Source organism: Conger conger, chromosome 8 (genome assembly GCF_963514075.1).
Source record: "Conger conger chromosome 8, fConCon1.1, whole genome shotgun sequence".
Classification (NCBI taxonomy): Eukaryota; Metazoa; Chordata; class Actinopteri; order Anguilliformes; family Congridae; genus Conger; species Conger conger.
Genome location: NC_083767.1, coordinates 14,050,369 through 14,076,641, shown reverse-complemented (window position 1 = coordinate 14,076,641; position 26,273 = coordinate 14,050,369). Strand labels below are relative to the sequence as shown.

At 39.3% G+C, this 26,273-nt stretch overlaps 2 protein-coding genes across 3 annotated transcripts in view; both read right to left on the bottom strand.

The window, feature by feature from the left end:
• The window catches only part of LOC133134780 (rho GTPase-activating protein 10-like), a 58,473-nt gene extending 48,779 nt beyond the window's left edge, over nucleotides 1-9,694 (bottom strand). For both annotated transcript variants that reach the window (XM_061251168.1, XM_061251169.1), the window contains exon 1: nucleotides 9,208-9,694. In XM_061251168.1, the coding sequence (XP_061107152.1) occupies nucleotides 9,208-9,361 (154 nt within the window). In that variant the 5' untranslated portion in view covers nucleotides 9,362-9,694. The remainder of the gene's footprint in view (nucleotides 1-9,207) is intronic.
• A 2,113-nt stretch (nucleotides 9,695-11,807) lies between these two features.
• tmem184c (transmembrane protein 184C) lies at nucleotides 11,808-20,140 on the bottom strand. The gene is made up of 10 exons (XM_061252124.1): nucleotides 19,629-20,140; nucleotides 19,094-19,224; nucleotides 18,822-18,858; nucleotides 17,475-17,680; nucleotides 16,971-17,045; nucleotides 16,614-16,707; nucleotides 16,094-16,206; nucleotides 15,531-15,630; nucleotides 14,850-15,021; nucleotides 11,808-14,400 (listed from the first exon to the last, which is right to left on the bottom strand). The coding sequence occupies exons 1-10, from the start codon at nucleotides 19,743-19,745 to the stop codon at nucleotides 14,102-14,104; spliced, it is 1,344 nt and encodes a 447-aa protein (XP_061108108.1). The 5' UTR covers nucleotides 19,746-20,140; the 3' UTR covers nucleotides 11,808-14,101.
• Between the last annotated feature and the right edge of the window lie 6,133 nt (nucleotides 20,141-26,273).

Here is a 26,273-nt window from a genome sequence, read left to right as displayed (position 1 = left end):
TTCAGCGCTAACTGTACAATAACAGAGGATAGGCAAGTATAGCCAGTATTCCCTTTTCTTGCCTGTTCCTTTACCTAAGATAGCAGCAGCTTCCCCTCTCTGGCCTGGTTACCAATGTGAATTGGATAGCATTATGCTAGCACAGCTCCATACCAAATGCATGACGACTGCTTTGGTCCCAGAGTGCAGGAGAAGCTGCTTCTTTCCGCACTGTTGAAGTGAAAAAGCCACTCAGGGCTTCACAAGCCCTGCCTAAAGTGGATCAAGTATTTCAGAGTGGACAACGTAACCTTATCAGCCTGCAGGGTCACCAGTTGGTCTAGGGTATATAACTAGCTCAGCTCCACTCAGTTAGGTCCAACAGATTTAAAAAAACTTCCATTCAAATGCGCCATAGCTAACAAGGTTGTAATTACACTGAAAAAAAAGATTACAGTCACATTCAAAAGGGAAAGAAAAGCAACTTGAACAACGGAACTTAGGAAATCAGACTAGTGAAAACACCCTATGAATGAGTCATGGTGTAGCTAACTTCTGTTAGTACAATATTATGATAGTATTAGGAAGTCCAATCACAGAACTAAAATGTGAAATACAGTGAGTTTCAGTGAGTTTCGAGAGAAAAGACAACTGTATTACGCAGTGGAAATATAACAAGCACACTGCAGCAAAGTCTGGTACAAGTCAAACTGAGATAATAAACATTTTGTGGTTTCCTGGGGACACGCTGAGACCTAGAGCCCTGCAGACTCAAGTTGCCCACTAACCTTGACACCGGCCTTACACGAGAGGTAAAAACATAGGCTACATACTGAAAACTAAACCATTCAACCATACATGAGTCATCTACTGACAACTCAGATCAAAATGACGGCCTCTACTCTTCCTGCCATTTTGTATCTGTCACTGTACCTTAATATTGTATTGTTTTACTGTAGTCTATATATTTTCAGTTTTGGGTTTTTTTGGCCCTTTGGGTTCGGAAAAGCGCTATATAAATAAAAAAAAATCAAATTAATTATTAATAATAATAATAATAATAATAATAATAATAAGAGGTGATTCTACATTTCTTAACTACTTAGATAATACAATATAGAAACTGGACATTTGTGAAGTTTCCTTTATTTACATATTTATGTATTTATATGCAATTAAAAAAAAAAATGAATGGAAGAATAACATTTTATTTGTCAATGTTAATAATGTGTTCTGAGAGGGAACAGCTGAGTAATCACACAGGGAAAGCAGAACCAACAGCAGCACGCTGGTATTTGCAGATGAAAAAGGCGTGTTCACATGTGTCTTCCATTTTACAGAATAATTACACACTCAAACATTACACAGTGTGCGAGTTCACCTTCAAAACGCATCCAAGTCACAGATAAAAAACAGCTGCAGACTGAGAGAAAAAGCCACGTCAACTCTGAAATCATCCTCCATGATGTAATCATTTTCAATTTCCACACCAAGGTGAGACGGTTCAGGAGAAATGTTCCAATTCCACAATGTACCAAGGCCCTCAACCCAACCATGGCCTTGGGAAGGTGAAAAGTTGCCACAACTGCAGAACTTTCCATAGGAATATGAGGATGGAGTGCTCTGTCCTTTCTGCCACAGGGACAAACAGAATCAGAGGCATATCCTTTGTTTCTTCCCCCTCCAACGAGGGCGGTCATGTTCCGTCTTTGGCCGAGAGCCCGGAGCTCACACTTCCTCCAGGAAACACTACGACTTTCCTCCGCCAAAGATCCTATCTTCCCAAAGCACAACTCAAACAACTCTGTCTACGATCTTCAATGTTTTCTCTGAAGCATAATCATTTCTCTTTCCCCCCTCATGTGCGGTAGTTTATAGCCAGAGTTTTTTAAAAGGATGTGAACTTAGCTGTGCAGTAGAAAGATTAAGCTGTTATTAAATGCAACAAACTTGCCAGACGACATATTGCCTCAATGTTTGAGAAGGGTGGACATAACAGCTAACCCACGTCACAAGCTTCCCTTTGTTTTTACATGCTGAGCAAGGTTTTGCTCCTTGTTCATTTAAGTCAATAAGACCTAAGCCTCCCTAAAAACAAACTTGAATTTGTGATATTACTATATAATATACATGCACTGAGCACATTATTCGGTTTTTATTTATTTATTTATTTATTTTTACTTATCGTTCTTCTGCCGCTGTTGCCTATCGACTTAGAGGAAAGACCTGTTGTGTGTTCAGACATGCTGTTCTGCACACCACTGTTGTAATGTGTGATTATTTGTGTTAATGTCAGGCCAGTCTGACCCTTGTCCTCTGACCTCTCTCATGAATAACGTATTTTTACCCACAGAAATGCTGCTCACTGGATGTTTTTTGTTTCTCGCACCATTCTCTGCAGACTTTCTGGAATACTCAAACCACCCTGTCTGGCACCAACAATCATTCCATGATCAAAGTGACTTAGATCTCACTTCATTACATTTACGCTCTTATCCAGAGCGATGTACAGTTCATTAAACTAAGCAGGAGACAATCCTCCCCTGGAGCAATGCAGGGTTAAGGGCTTTGCTCAAGGGCCCAACGGCTATGTGGATCTTATTGTGGCTACACCAGGGATCAAACCGCCGACCTTGCGGGTCCCAGTCACGTACCTTAACCACTACGCTACAGGCCGCCACTTCTTCCCCATTCTGATATTTGGTCTGAACAACAGCTGACCCTCTTGACCATGTCTGCATGCTTTTATGCATTTAGTTGCTGCCATGTGATTGGATGATTCAATTCCTGTATTCGCAAGCTCGTGTACAGGTCTACCTAACCTAAGTGATAACTGAGCACATAGAGTTTATTGCTTTTGTTCACTGCTTTTTGCTGCATTTATGTAGGATGCTGGGTCAACAGCCCCCAGAATATTACTGGAGTCCCTTTAAAGCAAAGACAAAGTGCTGCTGGCAGCTCAGATCACACATAGTTGTGGACAACCCATGTGGAAAAATAGTATGCTTGGCATACTGAAATATAATTATATAAACTTTTATTTTACTTCAAGTATTTTTAAGTAGAAGTAGCATACCTCAGATGTACCTCAGATGCATACTATTTTTCACTTGGCAAAAGTAATGGATAATTTCTCACTTTTGACAGTATTTCTCATTTTCCCCTTAAATCAGATTTATTTTATATTGTTGCTTGTCCAGTTGCATTGGAAGGGTTCAAATTGTTCATTGTTAAAAGTTAAAATGTTCCTGACGATTGAAAAAAAATGCACATGTACAGAATTGAATTCCTTATTGTAGCCCCCACCCGCAAAACTCATATTGCAAAACAGGTAAAACATGCATCAACTTTGTCAGTTTGTCAGTTACTTCGGCACTGCTTTGAGTCATTCTCTTGCATCTGCCATAATGAAGATAAGTCCCAACTTTGGTGTAACACTACCTGTAAATAACAATATCAATATATTACAGATATAGATCGTAAACATCATTGAAATAGGTGGTCGGGGCTCTGAAGCATTTGCTCCTGAAAATTGATATGTGCATGCTAACTGGAAAACTAATTTAGGAGCTACAAATTGGGATGCATTAGTGTGCTCCATGGGAAAAAATGTAAGTGTAAAGCCCTGGGAGATTATGAACTCATATGATGGATGTCATTTTAAGGCAGAATTCCCCTTGGATTTCCTGTCTTACACAGCACCCCCAGAGTATAGTTTCAGTTTTGATTTGATTTGCTCGTGGGGAAGCAGAGGTACTTCCCCAAGTTGTTTTATAGATGTTTTTGGGGAGGGGGTTCAGGCACCAAGTATGACATCACCTTAAACTTGTGTTTAGAGTACACAGGACCCACAACACACTTCAGCACATACCATCCAGAATGTAAATACAGGGAGATTAACTGAATCTTCAAACTATCCTCTACTAGCACTGACACAAACGTTCAGCTATCGTGATATATTACATACATACTAATTTACAAATAAATTGATTTGAAATAGCCAAAAAAAATGATGTTTGTACTTTTCAAACAAAACAAACTCTAAAATGAAATTCAAATGTGAGGACTTCATTCAATTATAATTAACAGTTATTTATTTTACAGTGACATCACGTACCTCACAAGCTGACTAGACTGATTCTGAAACACCACTGGTTAAAGGCCAACTTACTGTCAACATGAATCGAACAATCAATTCATTTTGTGCACAGCTATAAACTCATATCCAACTTCTTATTATCGGATTAAGATGATCATAATCACATTACAAATGAGTGCATTCCTACAGTGCAAAGGACAAACAGAAAGTAAAACACTAACCACACCCCCTTGCTTTAAACAGGCTCTTTATAGCCCTTCTTCCTATAGTACAACCTTAATCAAAGTTGCTTACCTAGACAACAACAACACCGAAAGCAGTTCTGCTCAGTTTGGTTCTAAAAATAAAGCTATATAGCCAGTTGTGCAACAAGGGATACAGAATAATCATTCTTCCTCCAATCAACGTCAAACATAGAAATTTGGTTACATTAGAAAAAAAGAAGTAGGTCTTCAGAAAATGTTTTACCCCATGAAAAACTTAATGTCTAAGCAAATAGCCACAGCCAGAATTAGTCAAAAAAAAAGTCCTGTGCGACCAGATACAAAGAGCGAAAACATTTAGCCTAATTACTGCCTGTTGGGAGTGTGGAAGATTCTTTGTGCCCGACCTTCCACAAAGAATGGTTTTTGTTCTCCCCAGAAGATTGGCATAGCTGAGGCCTGTCCTGCTATTTCAGATTAGTGCGCTTACAACTCGTTCACTCACTCACCCGAACGCATATGTATGTACAAACATATGGTAGCAGACAGTTCATGGGAGTAGTTCAGAGGAAATCTATGCTCATTTTGTTTAACATTGGTATACACGAGACAGAATAGCCTACAGAATGAGCAGACAGTGATTTATGTGTTCTTAGGAAGCACTGCCTTTAACCAGAGACAACAGGACTCGATGACCTGATTCACTTTGCATTTTCCGCATCAGTAGAATTATTATTATTCTCCTAGGGACTGCTAGACACTCTCAACATACCTTTGAGCTTCAAACCACTTTACCTGTGAATCCATGAACAATGTCATGCGCTCCCTCACTCCTGCACAATTAATTACCGGCCTCCCCCCGAAGAGGCACTCAATCTACTCTTGGCGACCTTGGGTAATGACGCTTCACTGCGAGCCTATGTATATGTAGCACAACCTAAAGCCTCCAGCTGATAAGAACCATGCGGGCTCAGACCAAGATGAAAACAAGCGTTGCACCATCGGGGAATGCTTGCTTATCGCTGCCTCTGCTGTTATTTCTAAAGAAAGTGTCTCACTTAAGGTCAGGAAAAAAGATTGGCAAAGCCCAAGCAGTGTGGAAAATAAGCCTAGCAATAGAAAAGGGATATAGTCCAGACCACAAATACTACCCAGAGGAAGTAGTATAGCCAACTCGGAGAGTTCTGTTGTAGAAGAGATATTTGAGTGACTTTAAAACTATTTTTAGTTACTTTATGATAATGCAGCTGTGCAGTATAATGAAAATGTGAGAGAAAAAAAAAAAGAAATCATACAAGGGAATACATTTGTTTTTGCTCAACAGTTTTTCCTGAGGAAAAATTAACACAGCTACAAAACTGCAGCAGCTGGACTGGGCTCTCCGGAGTCTTGGGCTGCGTCTATGGGCAAGGGTGCTGACAGTGTGCAGTTAACTCCAAGCATACTGAAGTTTTAAAGAACATATAAACGCTAAAAGGAAAGTTCCAGCATTCACTGCCACTAAAATGTCTGGAAAGCTAACAGGGGACTTGCACGACTTCTAATAAATTACTGCAAACTTCATGCCCTGCTACTGTACAATTTACTGTACCGGTACAGAAGTACAAAAACAGATTGATTGAAAGAGTGCTCAAACAGTTAAGTCTTCTATAATGGTGCGGGGCATATTTTCCTGGAGTACACTGCGTCTGTTCATACCTTCAGAAGGCAAGGTCCATGTCAGTTACTACTTTTGGAACAGAGTGATCATTGCTGTTAAGAGAGGGGCGTCTTTGACGATGACAATTCCGCCATTCACAGATCATGACTAGATGCCCAATGGGTGGAGAAACATGAAACTGACCGTACCCATCTGTCACGGCCTTCTCTGTCACCAGATTGGAGTTGAATGGAGCATTTATGGGATATTCTGGACTGACACCTGAGAAGACGTGCTCAACTTCCGTCGACTAAGCACAGCTCGACCTACTTCCTTGTGGAAGAGTGGTGTCAGATTACTCCTGTGGACTAGGACCACACTATGGCCCATGCAGGCTGTAAAATGTATTTTATTCACTACTGGTATGCTAATGGCAGTTGATCCCTTATAGAAGCAGGATTTAGATGTAGGAAAACTGTTTAGAGCCAAGCATTCCTGCATGGTCATGTAATTTACAGTACTCTGATGAGTACTTGTGTGGATGATGTGCCCTACACTGTCATCAGGGATGGCTACTGTATGATTGTGACTCCTGACAGCTCAGCTTTCTGACAACGCAGTTATAAAAGGTACGCTGTTTAACTGTAACCTGTGTGGCATGGCAATAGGCATGACCTACATCTGAATCCAGCTTCGCATTTTCAGTGTAAAATAAAATAAAAGAGAAAAAAAAAAGCTCAGTAAAATTACACTTTCGGTCTTACACAGCACCCAAAGAGTATAGTTTCATTTTTGATATGCCAGTGTTTTTGGGGGAATCCCGTAACGAGTGAGGGGATAATACAGACCCCCCACAGTGAGAGAGGGGGTTCAGGGACCGAGTATGACATCACTTTAAACTTGTGTTTAGAGTACACAGGACCCACAACACACTTCAGCACATACCATCCAGAATGTAAATACAGGGGGATTAACGGAATCTTCACACTATCCTCTACTAGCACTGACACAATCTTTCAGCTATCGTGATTTCCTGTAAAATAGCCTGGACTACCTCAAATATGAACAAGCTTATTCTAAAGGAGATTAGTGACAGAACTGCAGAGGTAAAATGTATGGTATAAAAAGATAAATACATACTAATTTACAAATTGATTTGGAATAGAAAAAAATAATGTACTTTTCAAACAAAATCTAAAATTAAATTAAAAGGCAAAAACTTCAGACAATCACAATTAACTGTTCATTATTATGCAGTGACAGTGACATCACATACCTCAGAAGCCGGGTTAACACTATAACAAATCAACACTACAGGTTAAATGCTATTTTCCACGAGCAGTCCAACTTATCGTCAACATGATTTTAGTCAGACACAAAGAGAAGTAAAGGAAAAATCTGATTTAGCCATTTCGTTCTGAAATCAGACATAAAACATATGGGACCCTGGTGTGTCTTGAATACCACATTATAACTGGTTATTTTCTACATTCAATCCTTTTGCTTTATAAATGCTATTAGCAACAGGTTTTGTGCACATAGCTAATTTAGAAGTGTCCACATTGTGCATCCATTCCACCATATGAGCAGATTCCTTTGTCTGAACCTGTCCTTGGGATACTTTGGGTGTGTAAGAAGTACATTCTCTACATTGTTTGTCCATATTGGCCAACACAACATGAATGAATCCAATATACATATTTAAATATTACCACTTAAACTATACATTTTAATACATTATTATGAATGGGATACCAAAAAATATGTTCACAACAATATGGTCTGGGCAATATAGTGTATATTATGGGGGTATGTTAGTGACCTAGCCATGTACAAGTAATTTCGAAGAGGTATGAAGCATAGAATGATATGATAAACCAGCGTTGAAGGCCAGCTCAACATTCCATTGCAGAAACACATGCTGACAAAATAGGCAGGTTCAAAAACTGGATTGGAATTGCGCAACAAGTGTACTGTACTGTACTATGGGAGAAACTTTTCACACATACTTCATAATTCAGATTTACATTTCAGCAACTGTAAAAACAAACTGGCCCAGTCCACAGCAAACTAGTTTCAGTATGGGAAACTAGTCCTCCACTCGGGAATACCTCTCTTGCCTATCCTGATTTTAAAACCAGATTAGACCACCACTGCAGATGCAAAGCCTTTGTAGTAAGAAAACTGAGGGCAACTTCACCTTTAAGGTTTACCTTGGACAAATGTCGCTTACTGCTATTTTACTTAACTAGTTTTTACATGTTAGTTAACTAGCTTTGTGAAAAAGGCGAACAACCTCCTGTAGCAAGATATTCACTTGAATAGCCTATAGAAGTCCAAGGAAACCAATGTTAGTCCATCTGATGTTAGCACTTCGGATTCAACTTGGGTCTCAAGCAACATAGACACATATAGTACTGTGGGTTTCTTTATCGTGAGAAAAATTTTCTCTTATTTCTATATGAACCCAATACACATTACTACTCATACGCTGTTTAATTGCAACATTTGCACTGTGGTCCACGCCCAGTGCCGACGTGTGTTCAACTGGTGAACACTTAGTTATTTCAAAAGTTATTTTACACACTGACAACTCGACAACAATGCTAACTAAGTGACGTAGCGTTAAGCCAAAATTAGTTTCTGGTTCGTTTGTGCCCTAACTAGGGATACATTATTAACTCTACTAGCTACCCAGTCGGAAATGGGTTCTCCTGCAGTGATGCTGATCACAGCGGATTAGCTAGTTGGCTATAATGTTAGCTAGCTGTAGCATAGTCGTAGCTAGCTATACAGTAAGATGCACAGTACTACTACGTTATTTGATGATTTTGAACAAATCCAGCTAATGTTTATTCTAGCTAACATTACGTTTCCTTAAACACAAAACTAACTCGATGTTTGTGCAAGCTTGCTCGCTATTTTCGGTGATTTTGTTACACACTAAGTAGCTAAGGCTCAAGTCTCAACCAGAATAACTTTAGCAAACCCATCGCTGTAAAGTTAATTATAAATTAGCTAAAGTTCGCTTGCTAGATGCTGTCGTTAGTCTGTTGTTGAATTAACGTTACATTACTGTTAGCAACCAGAAAGAGGTAACGAATGTGTATACGTTTTCCTGCTAAACCAAGCTACTCAGCACTCAAAATTGTCTTATTTTCTTATGAGACTCGGTTGTTTACAACGAGGGCTTTATTAATTCAAGTTAACTGGACAGCTAGCTGTCAAATCATGAATTGGCAATTAACGTTAGATACCTAGCATGCTTTGTTGATCAGGGAACTTACGTTTAGTGGCATTGATGAGATTCTTTGCATCCTTATGAAGTTCTTTTATAAATCTGCTCGTTTTATCCAACTCTGCTTCGTGTTCCTTTATTTTCTCCCTGAAAGACGGACTGTCCAGGTAGCATTCACTGAACTCCAAAGGGTGTAATCCCATTGCTGTTGATCAACAAATCCGAATGTGCTTGGACTGAAAGTACACAGCAGAACAATAACGAACGAGGAAAATAATTTTGGATAGCTCAGACACCACTATGTTTGTAAACGCCTCATGTAACAAAATGTGTAAACGACGCAGTTTACGTCTCGGATTTGGCTCAACAGGTAATAATAGCAAGCGGACTAGATTACCCCTTTAGCAATAACCGCTGGCTAAATTATAACTTCAGTCACGATTCTCAAGTCCAAAACACTGAACTGCTGCCTATTTCCATCTACTACACCCCAGCATGTGGAAGTTTGTGTTAACAGTGGATAAAGTCCGCTTGTCAGTCACTTGCGGGCGGGACTTTGCCGTAGGTTACGTATTCACCAGGGCGTCACGAACTTGCAGCAACTCGAAGCCAGTGACGTCACACATGTAGCGGTTACTCCTCTCAGAAGAAAGCAGGAGCGCGGTGTGAGTAACTTTCAATACATCTAAAGCATTTTTAAATGATTCAATAATCACAATCCCTTATGACTGTAAATTAGAGACCAATAGGCCTTTAATGTTTACGCAAACTCGTTTGACATTTTGCATATTGGAACTTAATAACAATTTTGATAGGAAAGTTCCTGTGGTTAGAATTAATCTAGTTTTTTCCAATTACTTTAAGAGTGAATGTGAATTATTAGATATGCAGTTATAGGGAGTTGAATAAATTATACAACGTTGCATTTCTTTCATTTGTATGAATATCTTGTTTAAGAAACCTGAGTATGGTGACAGGAAACGACCATGGAAAGAGTATTTATTACAGTGTAATTTATGCCTGCAGCCATCTGTCTGTGGACACTGTAATCACCGCAGTAAAAGGACCTGAGCTTTCATACACGCAACATACATGGTGCAGCCTGTTAAAAATAGTTAGTGAACTGCCATTTGTTTCAAATTTCTCAGCATGCCTCTATACAACTGTAATTAGAGGTGTTAAAGGAGGCACTACATTTTCCACCCCGGTGAATTGTAAAATGATATATTTTAAATTCTGAACTATAATAAAATACATTATTTGCAAAATATTTTAATAAAACAAAAACTGATGCCATGGGGTCAGACTGGCTAGTTGCTATAATATAGCACAACAAGGAAAATAATCCTTCCTGTAAAGAGCCTTTCATTCACTATAATCCATTCAAAACTTACTCAGTAAATGAAAAAAGGTTTATGACAAAACAGATTTTAAAAAAACATGTTGGAGCCCTTTCAAGAACCTGAACTGGGGCCTGTTCCACAAAACAGGGTTACAGAATTAGCCAAATACCAAAGTAAAATCCGGAACAGCTTCTTCTTTTGTTTTACTTCACTCCATGTTCCAGATTTGGGTGGGATCCAGGTTTTACTTGGAACAGTTATCCGTCTAACTCGAAAATCCTGCTTTGTGGAACAGGCCACAGAACTGCTATTTCTGAAAATAATATAAGATTAGAGTGACATCTAGTGTTAAAGTGGGTTAATGCAGGCTTCATGTTTAAGGCAGAAGAATATATCCCATCAACAATGGTTCTTTCCTGTGCTGTCAGTCATTTATTTATACTAACCAATACACATACATTTTGTCACTGTCCAAATGAATTGTTTTCATGAAATACCCAAAAACACATTACAGTATATACCGTTAGGCATAGATTTTAGCTGACCTAAATGTCCATTATATTTCCATATACAATGCAGGAGGATTTTGAGCCTTACTGACAAATGGTTACTTATTTGTGATTGTGCAATTGATTCCCTGTCGTGTGCCGTTTTAATTTGAATTTCAGCAATAGGTCACTTTACTACTCTGAACATGTTCTACACTTTGTGGGTTCCTGTCCACACTCTCACTAATTAACAGAATGTTAATTCTTACTCGTTGGTTTGTTAGACCTTCACCTCGTGCACTCCAAGGCCGGCAGGCTACGGTAATGTTCTACCTCCACAAATTGCCTTTTGTGTCAAAGTTCTTTGTGTTCATATACTTATAACTGTGTCAGCATTGTGCTGTTACACATATTTGAAGCTTGCTTTTGACAGATGTCTGTGGTAAACAGAAGGCATGTTGGCAGTAAATTGGTGCATTCCGCTGGGTTCATCTCCTTTTTTAACTATTGACATTAGAACCTTGTTGGTGACATTTCTTTATGACGGCTGCTGCTGCCAGAAGTTTTATTTTCATGGTACTACATTTAATGAGATGCTACAAACAGAGCATCTTTGCTTACCTTTGCAGGTATATACATTCCAAACTGCCACAAATTAAAGAGCTGATGCATTTCTTTCAAAATAGAAACGTTACTGCAGTCCATCCATAAATATTTTTTTGAAACATTGTTCCAATGGTTAAAAAAGAAAAGTCACAGGGAAAAGAACAAAAGGTTAATTGGACGAGAAGCCAGAGTAATTACTGAAACGGACTGCCTTTTGGAATAGACTGTTGAATTATTTTATTAAGTGTCATACAGTACTGTGCTTTTCTGGAAACCCTTCTGATGGTGATATTCGTCCACGTGACGCTACTGTTGGTGTTCTGTAGTTTAATGAGCTGTGGTGTACATCACATAAGGCAATAAAACGCAGCACAAACACAACAGAAACTCTTCTCCATAAGGTGATCCCCTGAACTGATTAAAGGAACAGATAAGACACATTACATTACAACGCAATGCGGTGCTGAGTGACAACCCTACCTTTTCAAGGGTCAACCATGTCTCCAGCCACAATAATCAAATTTAGAGAAAGGAGAGTAATCAAATATATAATGGTGTTAATAAGCTGCACTTTTTAACAGGGAAACCATAAGAACTACAAAAAGACAATTGGACCAGTGTATTTTTTGGATCGTCTGCCTGAACATCATGATGCAAATAACATGACTTTTCCCACTCTGCACATATCTTTAATTCCACAAAATGGCTTCCTTTTCAATTTTCAATTGAAGGCATGTACTTGCCTTTAACAGCACCCAAAGAAATTGGAAACCATACAGTAACAGTCAAGGAATGAAACAAACCTTATATCCAGATAGGAAAAACCAGAAACCACTTTGGTTGAAGTAGTTATCCAAAAAAATGTGAATACTTGCATCGCTGATTTACTTACAAGAAATATGTAAATAATGAATGGACAAAATATGGCAGGAAATCATTTATAACACATAACTGGTCCTTTAAAACCGAAGAGAAAAACGTTCAATTTGAACACAAATTTGTCAGTTCATTTCCATAAATTTGTAAAACCTACCGCAACGGAAAGAAATGAAGACGTGACAGATGAGTGCAGCGCTACTCAACCAGGTCCTGCGGGCCGCAGTGTCTGCAGGCATTTGCTCCTACCGTGCGCTACACCGCATGATTTCACTAATTAGCTTATTATCTGAACCAAGCAGGTAAAACAATTTGTGAAATCAGGTGGTGTCGCGCATGGTAGGAGCAAATACCTACAGACACTGCGGACCGCAGGACCTGGAGTTGAGTAGCGCTGGATTAATGTAACAAAAGGTCTAAACCAAAAAAAATGATGTAACAGTGATAATGTAACAGTGTTATGTAACTGTATAATCACAAATGGCAGCTTTAAATGGTGGGATCATAGGTGAGCTTTGAAAATGCTTGAAGTTCAGTAACCATTTATGGGGACACCGCATGATTTCACTAATTAGCTTATTATCTGAACCAAGCAGGTAAAACAATTTGTGAAATCAGGTGGTGTCGCGCATGGTAGGAGCAAATACCTACAGACACTGCGGACCGCAGGACCTGGAGTTGAGTAGCGCTGGATTAATGTAACAAAAGGTCTAAACCAAAAAAAATGATGTAACAGTGATAATGTAACAGTGTTATGTAACTGTATGATCACAAATGGCAGCTTTAAATGGTGGGATCATAGGTGAGCTTTGAAAATGCTTGAAGTTCAGTAACCATTTATGGGGACAATCTCACCCTATTGTGTAACTATTCCAAGCCAGGTCCAACTTAGACCATTGATACCCTAAAACTGGCATAACATAACTCCGTCTACTGCACTGAATGTAGGATATTATTCACAAGAGGATATGCTTACTCCAAATTGACAGACTTGTGTGCGGACATTTGTGTGAATAATGCTGCTTTAACATGGACAACAGCATTAACAAATGCCAATTGCACATAGCAATATACTCAAAGCCTTTATATACAGCGTAATGCATTAAAGAGGCATCGGTGTATAAAACGGCATTGTTTAGTGGTGTAGTGTCATGGTCAAGACTCAGGAGAATGGAGTCAAGAGAACAAAGCTAAAACTAAAGAAAATAAAGGAAAACAAAAAGCAAAAACCTTAAATGTCCAGTAAATACCTAAACAAACAGGCTGACGGTAGCAAAAAGCTCAAGATCAGTTGCACTGTAACTGTAGGGCAGGATAAGTATGGCATTACCAGCACTAAGTACACAAATTAAACATTCACAAAGCGGAGGGGGAGGTGTCCTTCCCAACGCTCTCGCCTAATGAAAGGTCCGCTAGCGCTAACACCCAGGAGGACGAAGCGCTTAGAAGTCGCTCGGCTGTGAAGCCATTAGCACGTCCTTGCGTTATTCTTCTGGCTTTGCTCACTTCAGGGACAGTGTTAAAATGAAACACGAGGGTTCCCTGAGTGTCTGTGGTGAGAGTTTCCCCGTGCATGTCTGTTCCACAAACGGAGTCGTCAGGCTAGGCGGGCGGCGATGCTAACGGCTAACTAAGAAATGGCGCCGTTGCCTGCGTTGGGAAGGTCAGTTGTTTCTCGGGGAGGGGAGTCTGACGGCTGGGCGAGGTCTTCCTCCTCCCAGACCGAGGTGCTGAGCCCGGCGGGGGCGGACAGGGAGTGGGGGGTGAGGGTGCGCCCCAGGCCCTGGTAGCGGCCCGTGGGGGAGGGGGGGTTGGAGGCCGTCTCTGTGATGGGCTCCTGGCCCCCCGAGAGGAGGCCCGTGTGCTCGTTCTGCTCCTGGTCGTCGTCTCCGAAGTACATCTTCCTGGGTCGGCCAAGAACCGTTCGTCCTGGAGCAAAAGGAGGCCTGGTTAGAGCAGGCTTCAGATACTACAGCTATTCCAGACCAAAAACTTTACTGAAATGAGCACATACTAAAGACACGTTTAAAGAGGTTTTTTTTTTGTTGTTGTATTTACAGTCTCTATATACTCTAAATGTAAACATACTGTACAGTGCCAAGAAGAAAAAAAGAATTCCTTAGGGTTCCTCACTGACAGTAAACTTAAAATATTATCAGATCTTCATCTCGGGCTTAATAAAATATACACAAACCCAATTATAAATACATATAAATGAGAGGCATTAGCATAATTCTGAGAACAATATAATCCAACATTAAATATCCTGTGAAGAAGTACAGGAGCCCTTATATTCAATAACCTTTGGCAGAAGTCTCCAGTGGACACACACAGCTGCTGTTAAGATGCGAATAGGGTTGTGGGATAGGGGAGCTCACCGACGTTGCGCACTTGTTCCGATATGTCGGCTCGGATGTCGGAGATGTCCCACATGGCCATGAAGGAGTCGAAGCAGGAGCCCTCCTCAGCCTCCTGGATGTAGGGCTTGTAGGTGAAGCTGAAGTGGTGGGCGATAGCAGCCAGGAACATCTCCACGCAGATAATGAAGTCCTGGAAAACAACACATTTACGTTCCCACAGCAGAAATGATCACCTGTGAGTAACTTGTTTCGAGAAAGAGTCAGCCAACATGCGAGGGAAGGGTTGGTCAGATGGTTACAGGAAAATCGGTTATTTTTGAAGAACGGTACCTAGCTGTAGTGCGAGATTTTGGAATCAGCAGGTCTCCGTGCAGCAGTGTCTTTGTAACAATATTGTTTTGTGGTAATTTGTAACAAATTCTCACTTGTTTACATACATACAATGCAGTCCATAAGTATTTGGACAGGATTGTTTGTTTGCTTGCTTTCGCTCTATACAAACAGTTGAAATAAAAACATCTGCTATGTTTAAACTGCAGACTGTCAGCTTTAATTTGAGGGTTTTTACATCCATATTGGGTGAACCATGTAGGAATTACATGTAGGATTTATACATTTTCACACTTCCATTACCAGGCTGTTGTCAGAAGTCCAAGTAAGGCAAAGAGCACTGAACAGGACAACAGCTGCATATTTTACCTGTAAGCCTGTAGCTACAGCCTCCACACTGTCCCAGTCCCAGATGTGAGAATCAGAAATGACTCTAACTTTCACAAGGAAAGCAATGAACACAGCTTGCCTAAAAGAGAACAGAAACACTGCAGGTTCAAAGGTACTGAAATTAATGAGAAAATGATTACACAACCATACAAATTCATGAGTTCTTAAAAATCTGTACATTCAACATTCAAAACAAGGTCGTATCCAAGGACAACTTGAAAAAGAAATGGGAGGATAAAACTTATAAAGCCAAAAATCTGAGTGCAAATAAATATGTATTGTATTTACTTGCACATTTTTATATTTCTAGGCTAATCCATCCATCTCGTTTTCAATCGTCTTTTAATGTCTTATTTTACGTATACACAGATTAATTTACTTTATTTGCAGATATTGTACACAACATGTTATTATATCCACAACCACACGTCCATTGTATACACTCCATTAAATAAATCTAAACAACAGTCCAAACCACGCTCACCATGACTGTGACCCATTGTGCTGAATGGAGAAGGAATTAACAGGCCCACAGAACTTACCAGAAAGACACAAACACCACCAGCTTCACACACAGGAATTTCCCAACAGGACGGATGGGGTTAAGCTCCTCTCTCAGAGCCCTGTAGAACAGGACCAGGCAGTACATGGCAAACTGGAAGACAGACACATACAGTAGTGTTATGCGTCACTGTCGACCAGTGAAATCTCCCTGCTCACCGAGGCTGCAAACCAAACCCTCCCCTCCATTCAGATTTCACAGAGAAATAAATGAACATCATCATATTTCACTAATACAGCTTCCTCAACTGGTACAGTATCTGAATAACAGATAGTGTTGCATAGCATCGGGACAACACTGTTTATTATTCACAGTTTAGAACTGTCTTAAGTCAGTTGGATTTGTGGCTGTGGTATGAGAACAACCATCCATTTAATAAATAATGCAATTTACAATCAAGTGAAAAGTAGGGTCTACATTTGAGGTAAACATACTTACACATCACAAATAATTATGTACTATTGCGCTTTATAACAATGCAGATGAAAACGTAGGCATACCAGCTGGGACAGATTGTTGACGATCACCAGGTAGGTCCAAGCATTTCTGGAGCTGAAGTTGCCTTCATCATACACGTTGCACAACTGACAGATCCTGGCACAAGAATTCAATCACAAGAATTTGTAAATGTTTCATGCACAATGGAATGCATGTAATATATGCATTAAATACATGCACTGTTCACTTTTGTTTTATTGACCACCAAGGAAAAGGTAAATTAACCATTCCATGTAAAAAGTACCCAGGATTTTCCAAAGGAAGCCAATATTTCACTATGGGTTCTACAGAGTAAATGGTTTAAGGTAAAAGTTGACACTGAGCAATACTTAGTTAGCGGTTTGTTCGATTGTACTTACAGTGCTATAACTGTGGTGACGGGTCTAACGACTGTATACTGCAGAACACCGAGTTTGCATCTGAATAACAACACCCTGCCAAAAGATGAACAAAAGCTCATTGACTGCAGAAAATCAAAAATGTGTTAATGAAAATAAAAATAGTAACAGTTTACATTTTCTAAATGATAAACCCAGGTCCACTTCATGTCCTATTCTGCAGACATGGCAGAACTTGTTTGCTTAGCTTAAGTGGGAACACAATGCCCTGCCAATAATGCTGGTCTAAATTAACCCAGGAACATGAATACCATTATCATTAGCTGCCTGATAACATATAATAAAATACTGGCTGATGCCACTGGAGACAAAGCAACATCAGCCAAAAACGTTAGACAGCAGGATCAGCATCAGGAAGTGGAATGGTCCAATTTTAAGGGAAAGACTATTGTATAAAATATATACACATAATAATACAGTACATAGAGTATATCCTTAAACTAGAAATGAATAACGTGGACTCACTCTCCCATAGGCCAAGGTGGACAACAGCACAATGGTGGTAGATGTCTTTGCTGGTCCTGGACTTCCAACATCAACACTAGGCTGGGATACTGGTTCCCCAGGTAATTCAGGAGGAATATCATGAAGTTGTAGATGACGTAAGCTTCATAGCATTCTCGGCATGTGTCCACGTAGATAGCAATGTTGGGATACTTCAGAGCGATCCACTGTAGGTTCAAAGGAAAAATCATTTCAAGCAGAATTTTACCCCAAAGCGAAGTAAAAAAATATGAACAAAACAAGATGTCATTATCACTGAATATACAGAGCTCAAAGATTAATATACGATGAGCTTAAACGATATGAAAATTATACAAAAAAAAACACGAAATAAACAGAAAATACCAAAAACCTCTTGTCACATCTGCAAAGTTTTGGTGACACTGCTTAAACTCAAATGCAGGAATATGCCTGGTTTTGGTGTTCTTTGGTGTTTTGGTTGTTCTCGAAAACGTGAAACTTGTACACATGGTTTATGCTCTTATTCACTGTGACGTATTCATATTTTTAGAGCTTCAAGGTTGTAGGTTTATTTCCAAAATGCCGTTGTATCCTTAAGAAAGGTACTTAAAGGGATAAAATGCAGGATTTTCTACCCTTGCTGTGGTCCTGTGTTTACAATCAAAGAAGTCTCCTCTTCTTCCCTCAACCTCACCTCCAATTTAATATTTTAAATCTGTTTTACCATTTTTATAATTAGCACCTCCGTTTTATGATCGCTGCCACCAGCGAGAAAAAGCAATTCAAGCATTTGACTCTGGTTTTTGAACAGCTATAGGAGCATGGATTTGGCAAAGCTGCGTAAAGACAGATTACAGCCAGTGCATGCCATAGCATGATTATTTTACAATATTATCAAGATAAAAATCGTATATATATCTAATACAGTATGCCTGAAATGTAAATAAATATGCAGCTGTATGAATGAACTGAATGTAAAAGTAATGTTTGCTTTGCATGTTGCTAAGATAAGAGAGTTAGCTGAATGCCTAAAACATAAACATAAGTCAATAATAAAATCAATGAAATTCTGTAAAACACTACAACTCTCAGGGAGAAAAGGAGTAATAGAGACTTTTTTCTGTTAGCTACTCTTCAGGGGTTTATAATGTGTAGACTGTGACTGAGAAACGCATCGTCTCCAATTTAAACTGCGCTGGTTGCCAGAGAAACAGGAATGTCCAAGCTACACAAAACAACATGCAAAAGTGGCATGCTTCCCAATTCCGTCATCATGTGACAATGAGTACTTCACTCAAGTCACTAAAAGTACTGCACACACCGTTTTGGGAAAGAATGAATACTTACACTGTCCAAACTGTATATTGGTACCATCCATAATATCCTGAAAGGAGACAAGAGAAGAGCAAAAAACAGACCTTGAATATTTTTTTAGTCAACAAGGCCAGGAAATCTATCTATCTTTCACCAAAGCAAAGGTGATAACAGGAAGATAATTTCAGTTGAATCCGAGCCAATAACATGTCAACAAGTTCAATGATGACAATAATAAGTATGCACGAATGGCAGTATGACCCATATATTCTTATTTCCTTTGAAGACACCTGAACAGATCTCACCTTATGATTGGCTTTTGCAGTTCAGGCTGAGTGTAGTGCACAAGATGTTGCAGGATTCCCCACAGAGAAATGGGTATAGTCATGAAAACAAATATACCAGCGATGAACCATGCTTTGTTGTGAGTGCCAACCTGAGAGAAACAAAAGAGGTCTGCTAGTCAACTGTACAAACAAGCAATGGGTAAACAACAGCATGGTTAACGATGTCTTCTAAACGTATCAGGTCTTTCAGCAAAACATTATGGAATTACTGTGTAATGATACAAGTCACGAGTTGATAAGTATAAGAGCACAACAGAACCGCTTCAGCTGAAGCTGTATTACTTGCAAAAGGCATTCTTAGGTCACTTGCATTCAATTAAGCAGTACACATCTCATTTGTAAAGACATTAGAAAAGTGGCAACTGTATCAAATACAACGGCTTAAAAATGAATAAACTAAGTTGCAATTCAAGTAAAGCTGTTGGGGGATCGTCACAAAACCGACTAACGTCAGTTGACGATCTTAAGGTGGAAGTTCATCGATAGAACTTACCTCGGATTTCTGCAGTTCCCATATACACAATGGCAGGACCACAAGAAGCAATAAGATATACAGTAACACAACCAAGGGCCGAATCCACCTCCTCCAGTTGCCACAAGTGCAAGGCATGTTTCGCCAACGTTAGAGCTAGTTAGCGAGCTACGGTACATTCAGTAATGGTATTTCCCAAGTGAAATGTTAGATTTAACGATTTTATCGTATGTGCTTAGCTACCCAGCATGTTTTACGCGTGACTACAGAGTAGTCATATACTACGTTAGACAAAAATAACTTCTATCACAGCTATCATAGCATTCTAGTCCACTAACACTGGTTTGTAAACAAACCATAACTAGCATATCCAGCTACATCGATTCGGATAATAGCCGACTAGGCTAGCTAGATTACCTCAGAACAAGTCACATGCAGCAATCGCTAATGATAATTTCAATAATGCTGTGTAGATTGTAAAAAAAATTTTTTTTTTTTTAAAGTTAACAACCAATTCTAAAATCTAGAGGCAAGCCCAGTCTTCAAAGTCATGCCGCACGAAAACAGCTAACTTCAACGTTACTCAAAAGCTAGCAAGCAGCAATATACTTCCTGTATTCCTGTATACCGTCGTCAGCTACAACCAACCTTGCTAACCCGCGGAGTCCCGCCTATTTTCTTCCCTTCGAGTGAGTAATGGAGAAATGGGAAGATGTTATCACAATGTGAATTTCTTTGGCTAGTTTTTCTATCAATCAATGAATGCGCATTGTTTTTGTATGCCACAAACAGATTTCACGTGATCATTTCTCACTGTCATCAGAGCCCAGTCAAAGATAGCGAGAGCTAAGATAAACAAGTTGAAATGGAAATCAATGGAATGTCGTTGTCCGTTGGGGAACCTGAAGGAAGTTAATTCACGCTTACATGAACATTACAGTTTTTCTCAATTGCTAACATACTAAAAGTCGTTATTTTAGCAAAAACACCTAAATGATTACTTCAGCTATCAAAGGACTAACACATCTCTCAAAGCTAAAAATACTTTTCACTTGTTTAAACACGAATTGTCAAACTTTTCTGCAAATCCCACAAATGCCATAATGAATCACTGGTTACACACGGCTCATGCAACAAACACTAGCAGTTAACTCAAGTAACCTGAACTCAGGTAACAGACCTTTCTCCAGGTGCAAACACTTGGCAGCAAAATTGTTAACCCACCAGTCACAATCTCAGGATCAATAAATAGCATCTGTTTGCTTTCGAACAATGGATCCTCAAAATGGACCAGCTGCCCAAAGAACAGGAAGGCAAAGAGAAAAATCAAGGGTAAGCCCAATTTCGTACATGTAGAGCATACGTGATGGTTTACCTTGCCAGTACAACAGTGCTATATGGTAATCTAATGTGTGTAGTCAAGAAGTGCCTTACTGTAAATCACTATGCATAAAGTGAGTACACTGTATACAATATTTTTTTGTAGATCATTTTTTAGCTTGGCAGCACGGATGGTGCAGTGGGAAGCACTGCCGCCTCGCAGCAAAGAGGTCCTAGGTTCGAATCCGTACTCCGGTTTCCTCCTACAGTCCAAAGACATGCAGGTTAGGCTAATTGGAGAGTCTAAATTGCCCGTAGGTGTGAGTGAATAGTGTGTGTGCCCTGCAATGGATTGGTGACCTGTCCAGGGTGTATTCCTGCCTTGATCCTCTAGCCAAACCCCATGCATATGTCTTTGTTGACTAGACAGAACTCTACCTGACAAAACAGTGAAGAGGAAAACCTATAACTGGCCAGCATGCCATTGTTGAGGTGCCAGGACCAGGAGGCAGTGTGACCCTGTGTGCTGCCATCAGCCAGCAGGGCATCCTGGGGAATCTTGTGCAGGCCATGGAGGAGGCCTGTGGAGATGCTGCACTTGAATCCATCCAAGGATGGATCAGGCATGCCAGAGCATATTTCCCACGCTGCCTTGCAGGAGCTAACATCATGTGTGGCGCAGGTTAAATTCTGCGGCCTGACCCGTCCCAGAGACGAGCCTGCGATCCAGCTGATGATGCTGAGTAGTGTGAATTGTAAACCCTTTCTCTGAATTTCTGTTTTTGCTTATCGTGCTGAATATACAAGTTCCTTCTTTGAACACTACTCTCCTTTGAAATGACTTCCTTTTTTTATTTTTTTATTTTTTGTTTGTTGTGTTTACTACAGTACATTTTCACTCAGCATCACTTCAGTCCTGCAAATAAAATTCTTGGAACTTTGCACTCATGTCTGAGCATAAATCCTGACCCACTGCTATAAAAGGTTTTTGCTGTAGTGTTTTGGTAATCACTACATTGTCTGTGTTTTTGATTGCTTGTGTATGCCATATGAAGGCAATGTTTAATTTAGTTTTTGAAAAAAAATAGACTTGGCATGGATGTTTGCGGTTTGTACTGATTGAATTGTGTTAATAGTTTTGAGAAAAAGGAGAATTGTTTCATAAAATGTGTTTTAGCTATTTATTTTGCCACATGTTCTCATCAACATCACACCATATATCCTCTCTTGCTTATACACTGGGGGAAAAAACCTCTGTGCATGCCTGGTCCATCCCTGGCAATCCATCCCCAGCTCATATACCCAGGCGTCCAGCATCTGTCTTCTGTTGAACGGTGCCACAAATTCTTATTCCTCCCCCACTCCCCTTGTCCAGCCATTTGTCTTCCTCTTTCACCCACTTTTGTATTTCTTTCTGCGTCCATCTTGACAAAATCATTTCAGTGATGAAATTGAAATTTCCTCAACACCTGGGTAGGTCTCCAACTGAATCGGGTGTGATTGTTCTTTTCGGCAACCAATTCACAATCGGGGCCACAATCTGCATGAACTTTAATCAGCACTTTCTATAACAATTTTTGAGTTTTGAATGCATTTGAATGCCCTAAGATAGACTGGCGACCTGTCCAGGGTGTATTCCTGCCTTTCGCCCAATGTATGCTGGGATAGGCTCCAGCCCCCCTGCGACCCTGATCAGGATAAGCGGGTTCAGATAATGGATGGATGGATGGATGCATTTGAATATAGTAATTTGTGGCACAGCAAAATGCTATCCACTTTAAGTTTAGCCTGTATGGTTTTGAACTTCAAAGTTTTTTATGAGAAATGAATTCCAGATTTTTGAAAACTGTGTCCATTGAATGCATTTGTCAAAGCAAATTTGGTCCATATAGAAAAAACTAAACTTGGTATCCAAAAATGTTTGTTAGCAGTTGCAAAAAACTGTGGCCTTGGTTAGGGAAATATTTAACTATCCATTTCTTGCCACTAGATGGCATCATGAATCTATAATTCACCAAAATGTTTTTGTACAGTGCCACAACCTATTAATTTCTGTTCCTCGTCAGTGTACAGTCTGTAATTATATATATATATATATTAGTGATATAGGGCGGCACGGATGGTGCAGTGGGTAGCACTGCCGCCTCACAGCAATCGAATCCCCGTCGGCCAGGGCCTCTCTGTGTGGAGTTTGCATGTTCTCCCCGTGTCTGCGTGGGTTTCCTCCGGTTTCCTCCCACAGTCCAAAGACATGCAGGTTAGACTGATTGGAGAGGTTAAATTGCCCATAGGTATGAGTGTGTGAGTGTGTGAGTGTGTGAGTGAATGGTGTGTGTGCCCTGTGATGGACTGGTGACCTGTCCAGGGTGTATTCCTGCCTTTCGCCCAATGTATGCTGGGATAGGCTCCAGCCCCCCTGTGACCCTGTTCAGGATAAGCGGGTTAAGATAATGGATGGATAGATGGATATTAGTGATATATTCTAACTTATCTTTTTGTGAAATGTGTATTCTGGTAATTGCTAAATTATCATGTGCAATTGCTTTTAAAAGAAATATATGGCAATTTAATATCCAAGGACATTGGAGATACACTTTATAATTTAAACATAGATCAATAAAAAGCATTAATTTGCTGCCATGTAACAGAAGGTGAGAGTTTATCTTAAATACTTTCTAGCAGATGTTAGAATGTTAAGCCCACAGAAAGTTTTATGTTCACCAGGTAGACCTGGTAGTTGTCAAACTTTGCCTTATGTGTAACTATGTGATATCAGAACCCATATCCACATTCAGAAGCAAATTTCATTTTTATCACAGTGGAACCCAAGCTATTCAAAGTGAACAGGAACTTCAAGTATATGACGCTGCAAACGTAGGATATGCGTGATTAAAGTTTTGGTCCCTGTAAGCTAGAGTGCTAAACTTTATTATTCTGTTTGAAATATCTTTCAATTTCTGATCTGAAAGGGAAAAACCACAAAACAGTGCAGTGTCTCAGTACAGAGCAAAGGGTGGTGTATACAAGCTTGTGCGAACAGTTGTGAACAAATTGTTGAAAGAAATCAGTTTGTAATTTTCCACCCGACAGCATCCACACAAATCCTGTTTAAGCCTTGGTCAAAACAGTGTAATGGCAGGAAGTAGTATAGTAGTGTACTTCAGTACTGAAATGGTTTGTGAAAAAGAGTCCACGGTAATTACAGATGGTTCTCTTAATTCACTGTCAAGTTTAAAAATAAAATCAAGACAAAATGTATTCCTGGCGTCCGAGAGAGTGACCCAAGTCCTCGTACATAATATATAAAGATTTTACCATCAATATTGTGCATGACATTCTGCCGGGAACTGTTTTCATTTGCTGGCAGCTCTGGTGTGCATGATTAAAGGCCCGCTTTCCTTTTTTTCAACATCTTCCTGTATTCGTTGTTAACAAGGAACTGATAAGTTTAATGACCCACACTTGGTCAGTTTCAAATACATTTCAGTCGCAAACAACAGCGTAACCCTATTTAACCCAAAGAGATTTTCAGATATTACATTTCAGTGTAACAGATTGCGTTTATTCTGCAATGCCATGAAAATAACCATCAGCAATTCTTATAGTTTAAATGGAAAACAATTGGTCAAATACAATATCAAGTAAAGAGAACATCCATCACTTCCTATAACTTTTTAAAATAAGTAATTAACAGTAGACTAGTTGTGTTTAATGTGGAATTACACTCTGCTGTAGTACCATTCAGCCAAACATTTTGCAGTAATTACATTTTCCTATGTTCAGTTCGCTTATTAAGTTGTGTATAGGAAAACAATTACTCTTTTGCATTTTATTCCATATCATAAATACTTTTTACTAAGTATTTCATGTTACTACAAATTTTAAATCATTTTAATGAGACTAAATTGTCCATCATTGTCTGTTAGCACAAAAATGGCTTGCTTCACAATAAACAGAAGTATACTTCTTCGATTTTGAAATGAGTTAACACTAATTGAAAAATGCTTAATGTTTTTGCATATGTGACTGCTAGTCTTTTAAATAACTTGATGAACTTGATCAACATTTGTCCTAATTTTGACTGACAAATAACACTAGCACAAAAGTTAATTAATCAATTAATTAATTAATAGGCAGTGCTTCCGCTATACAGTATGTTGTTTTAAATATGACTATCATCAAATTATTATTATTATTATTATTATTATTATTATTATAACATTTTATAATAGCATTCCTTATTTTGGCTGGTCTGAAATACCCATACAGACTGTGTGCTATGCTGAATCTCCCTGTTGTTTAGAACCCATGCATTATTTCAGGCATCATGTAGACAAACTACACTGATGTTGTACTGCTTTGCTTTATTATGTATTTCAGTTGTTCACTGTGTGTAGCACCATACAGATTGTCCATGAATATTAGATGGGACCGCAAGGCTTTTATAAATTAGACATGGATAGGCCACCGCCATGTTTGTGCCATGACTGTTTGCTTTAAGGGGTTATGATGTAAAATGGCAGGAGAAGTGAAGTCATAAAGGGTCCATAAAAAGAAAAGTTGACAATTTCTGAACTATTAGCTCTGTATTGGCTCTTAGAATATGGTTCTTTCTTCTGAATGTGGTCAAGTAAACTCAGTCAACATAAATCTATAAGTGAAAATTCTTTGCAGTATATTTTGATATAGGACTTGTCCACAATCTTATGGACTAATGCTGAAGAATCTGGCTGAGCGATATTGTTTTGTCTGTCTATTGTAGCTTTGCACTAATATTCTACATTAGCAGTCAGATTCTAGGCATGATTACCCTATTTGTTTCCCAAATAAAGCTTCAGGTTATCAAGTTTCATTGACAAATGGATCTCTGCGAGATTAATCGTACTGCAAAAAACCTCAGAACAGCATATAATATTCAGATAATACTCATTTGCTCTTGTGTGTGCCTTCATGCATTCAGAATGAAACTAAATAAAATAATCTTGGCTCAGAGATCAGGTCTAAATTTAATGTAAGTATTTGTTTCCCATTTCTCTGTTTGCCTGGGAGATTCCCTTGTCTCAGTATTGGCAAGAAATAATTTTCCCACAAATTCCTCAAACCTAAAACTACACTCTGTCCCTACAGGCACTGGTATGCCCTTTGAACTCTGACCCCACCGCTTTGTTTTCTCTTTAATAAAACATAGACATACTTTCCCTCCACCTCCTTGACTGCAAAATCAATGTAAGAAATTAGTTGCGCACGACCTAGAAAGCAAGAAAAATCCTTTAATATGAAAAACTACACAACCAATTAAATAACTTAGGCTAAGCCATAACAGACATGGCCCAGACATGAATCACA

Bases quoted from the DNA above. Each gene is read 5' to 3' on its own strand.
- tmem184c (XM_061252124.1), bottom strand. From the start codon at position 19,745: ATGCCTTGCACTTGTGGCAACTGGAGGAGGTGGATTCGGCCCTTGGTT. The intron at 17,681-18,821 runs GTAAGTATTCAT...TTGAACCTACAG, and splicing joins CAATATACAGTTTGGACAGT to TGGATCGCTCTGAAGTATCC. The intron at 15,022-15,530 runs GTAAAATATGCA...GTTGTTTTCCAG, and splicing joins CTGTAGCTACAGGCTTACAG to GACTTCATTATCTGCGTGGA.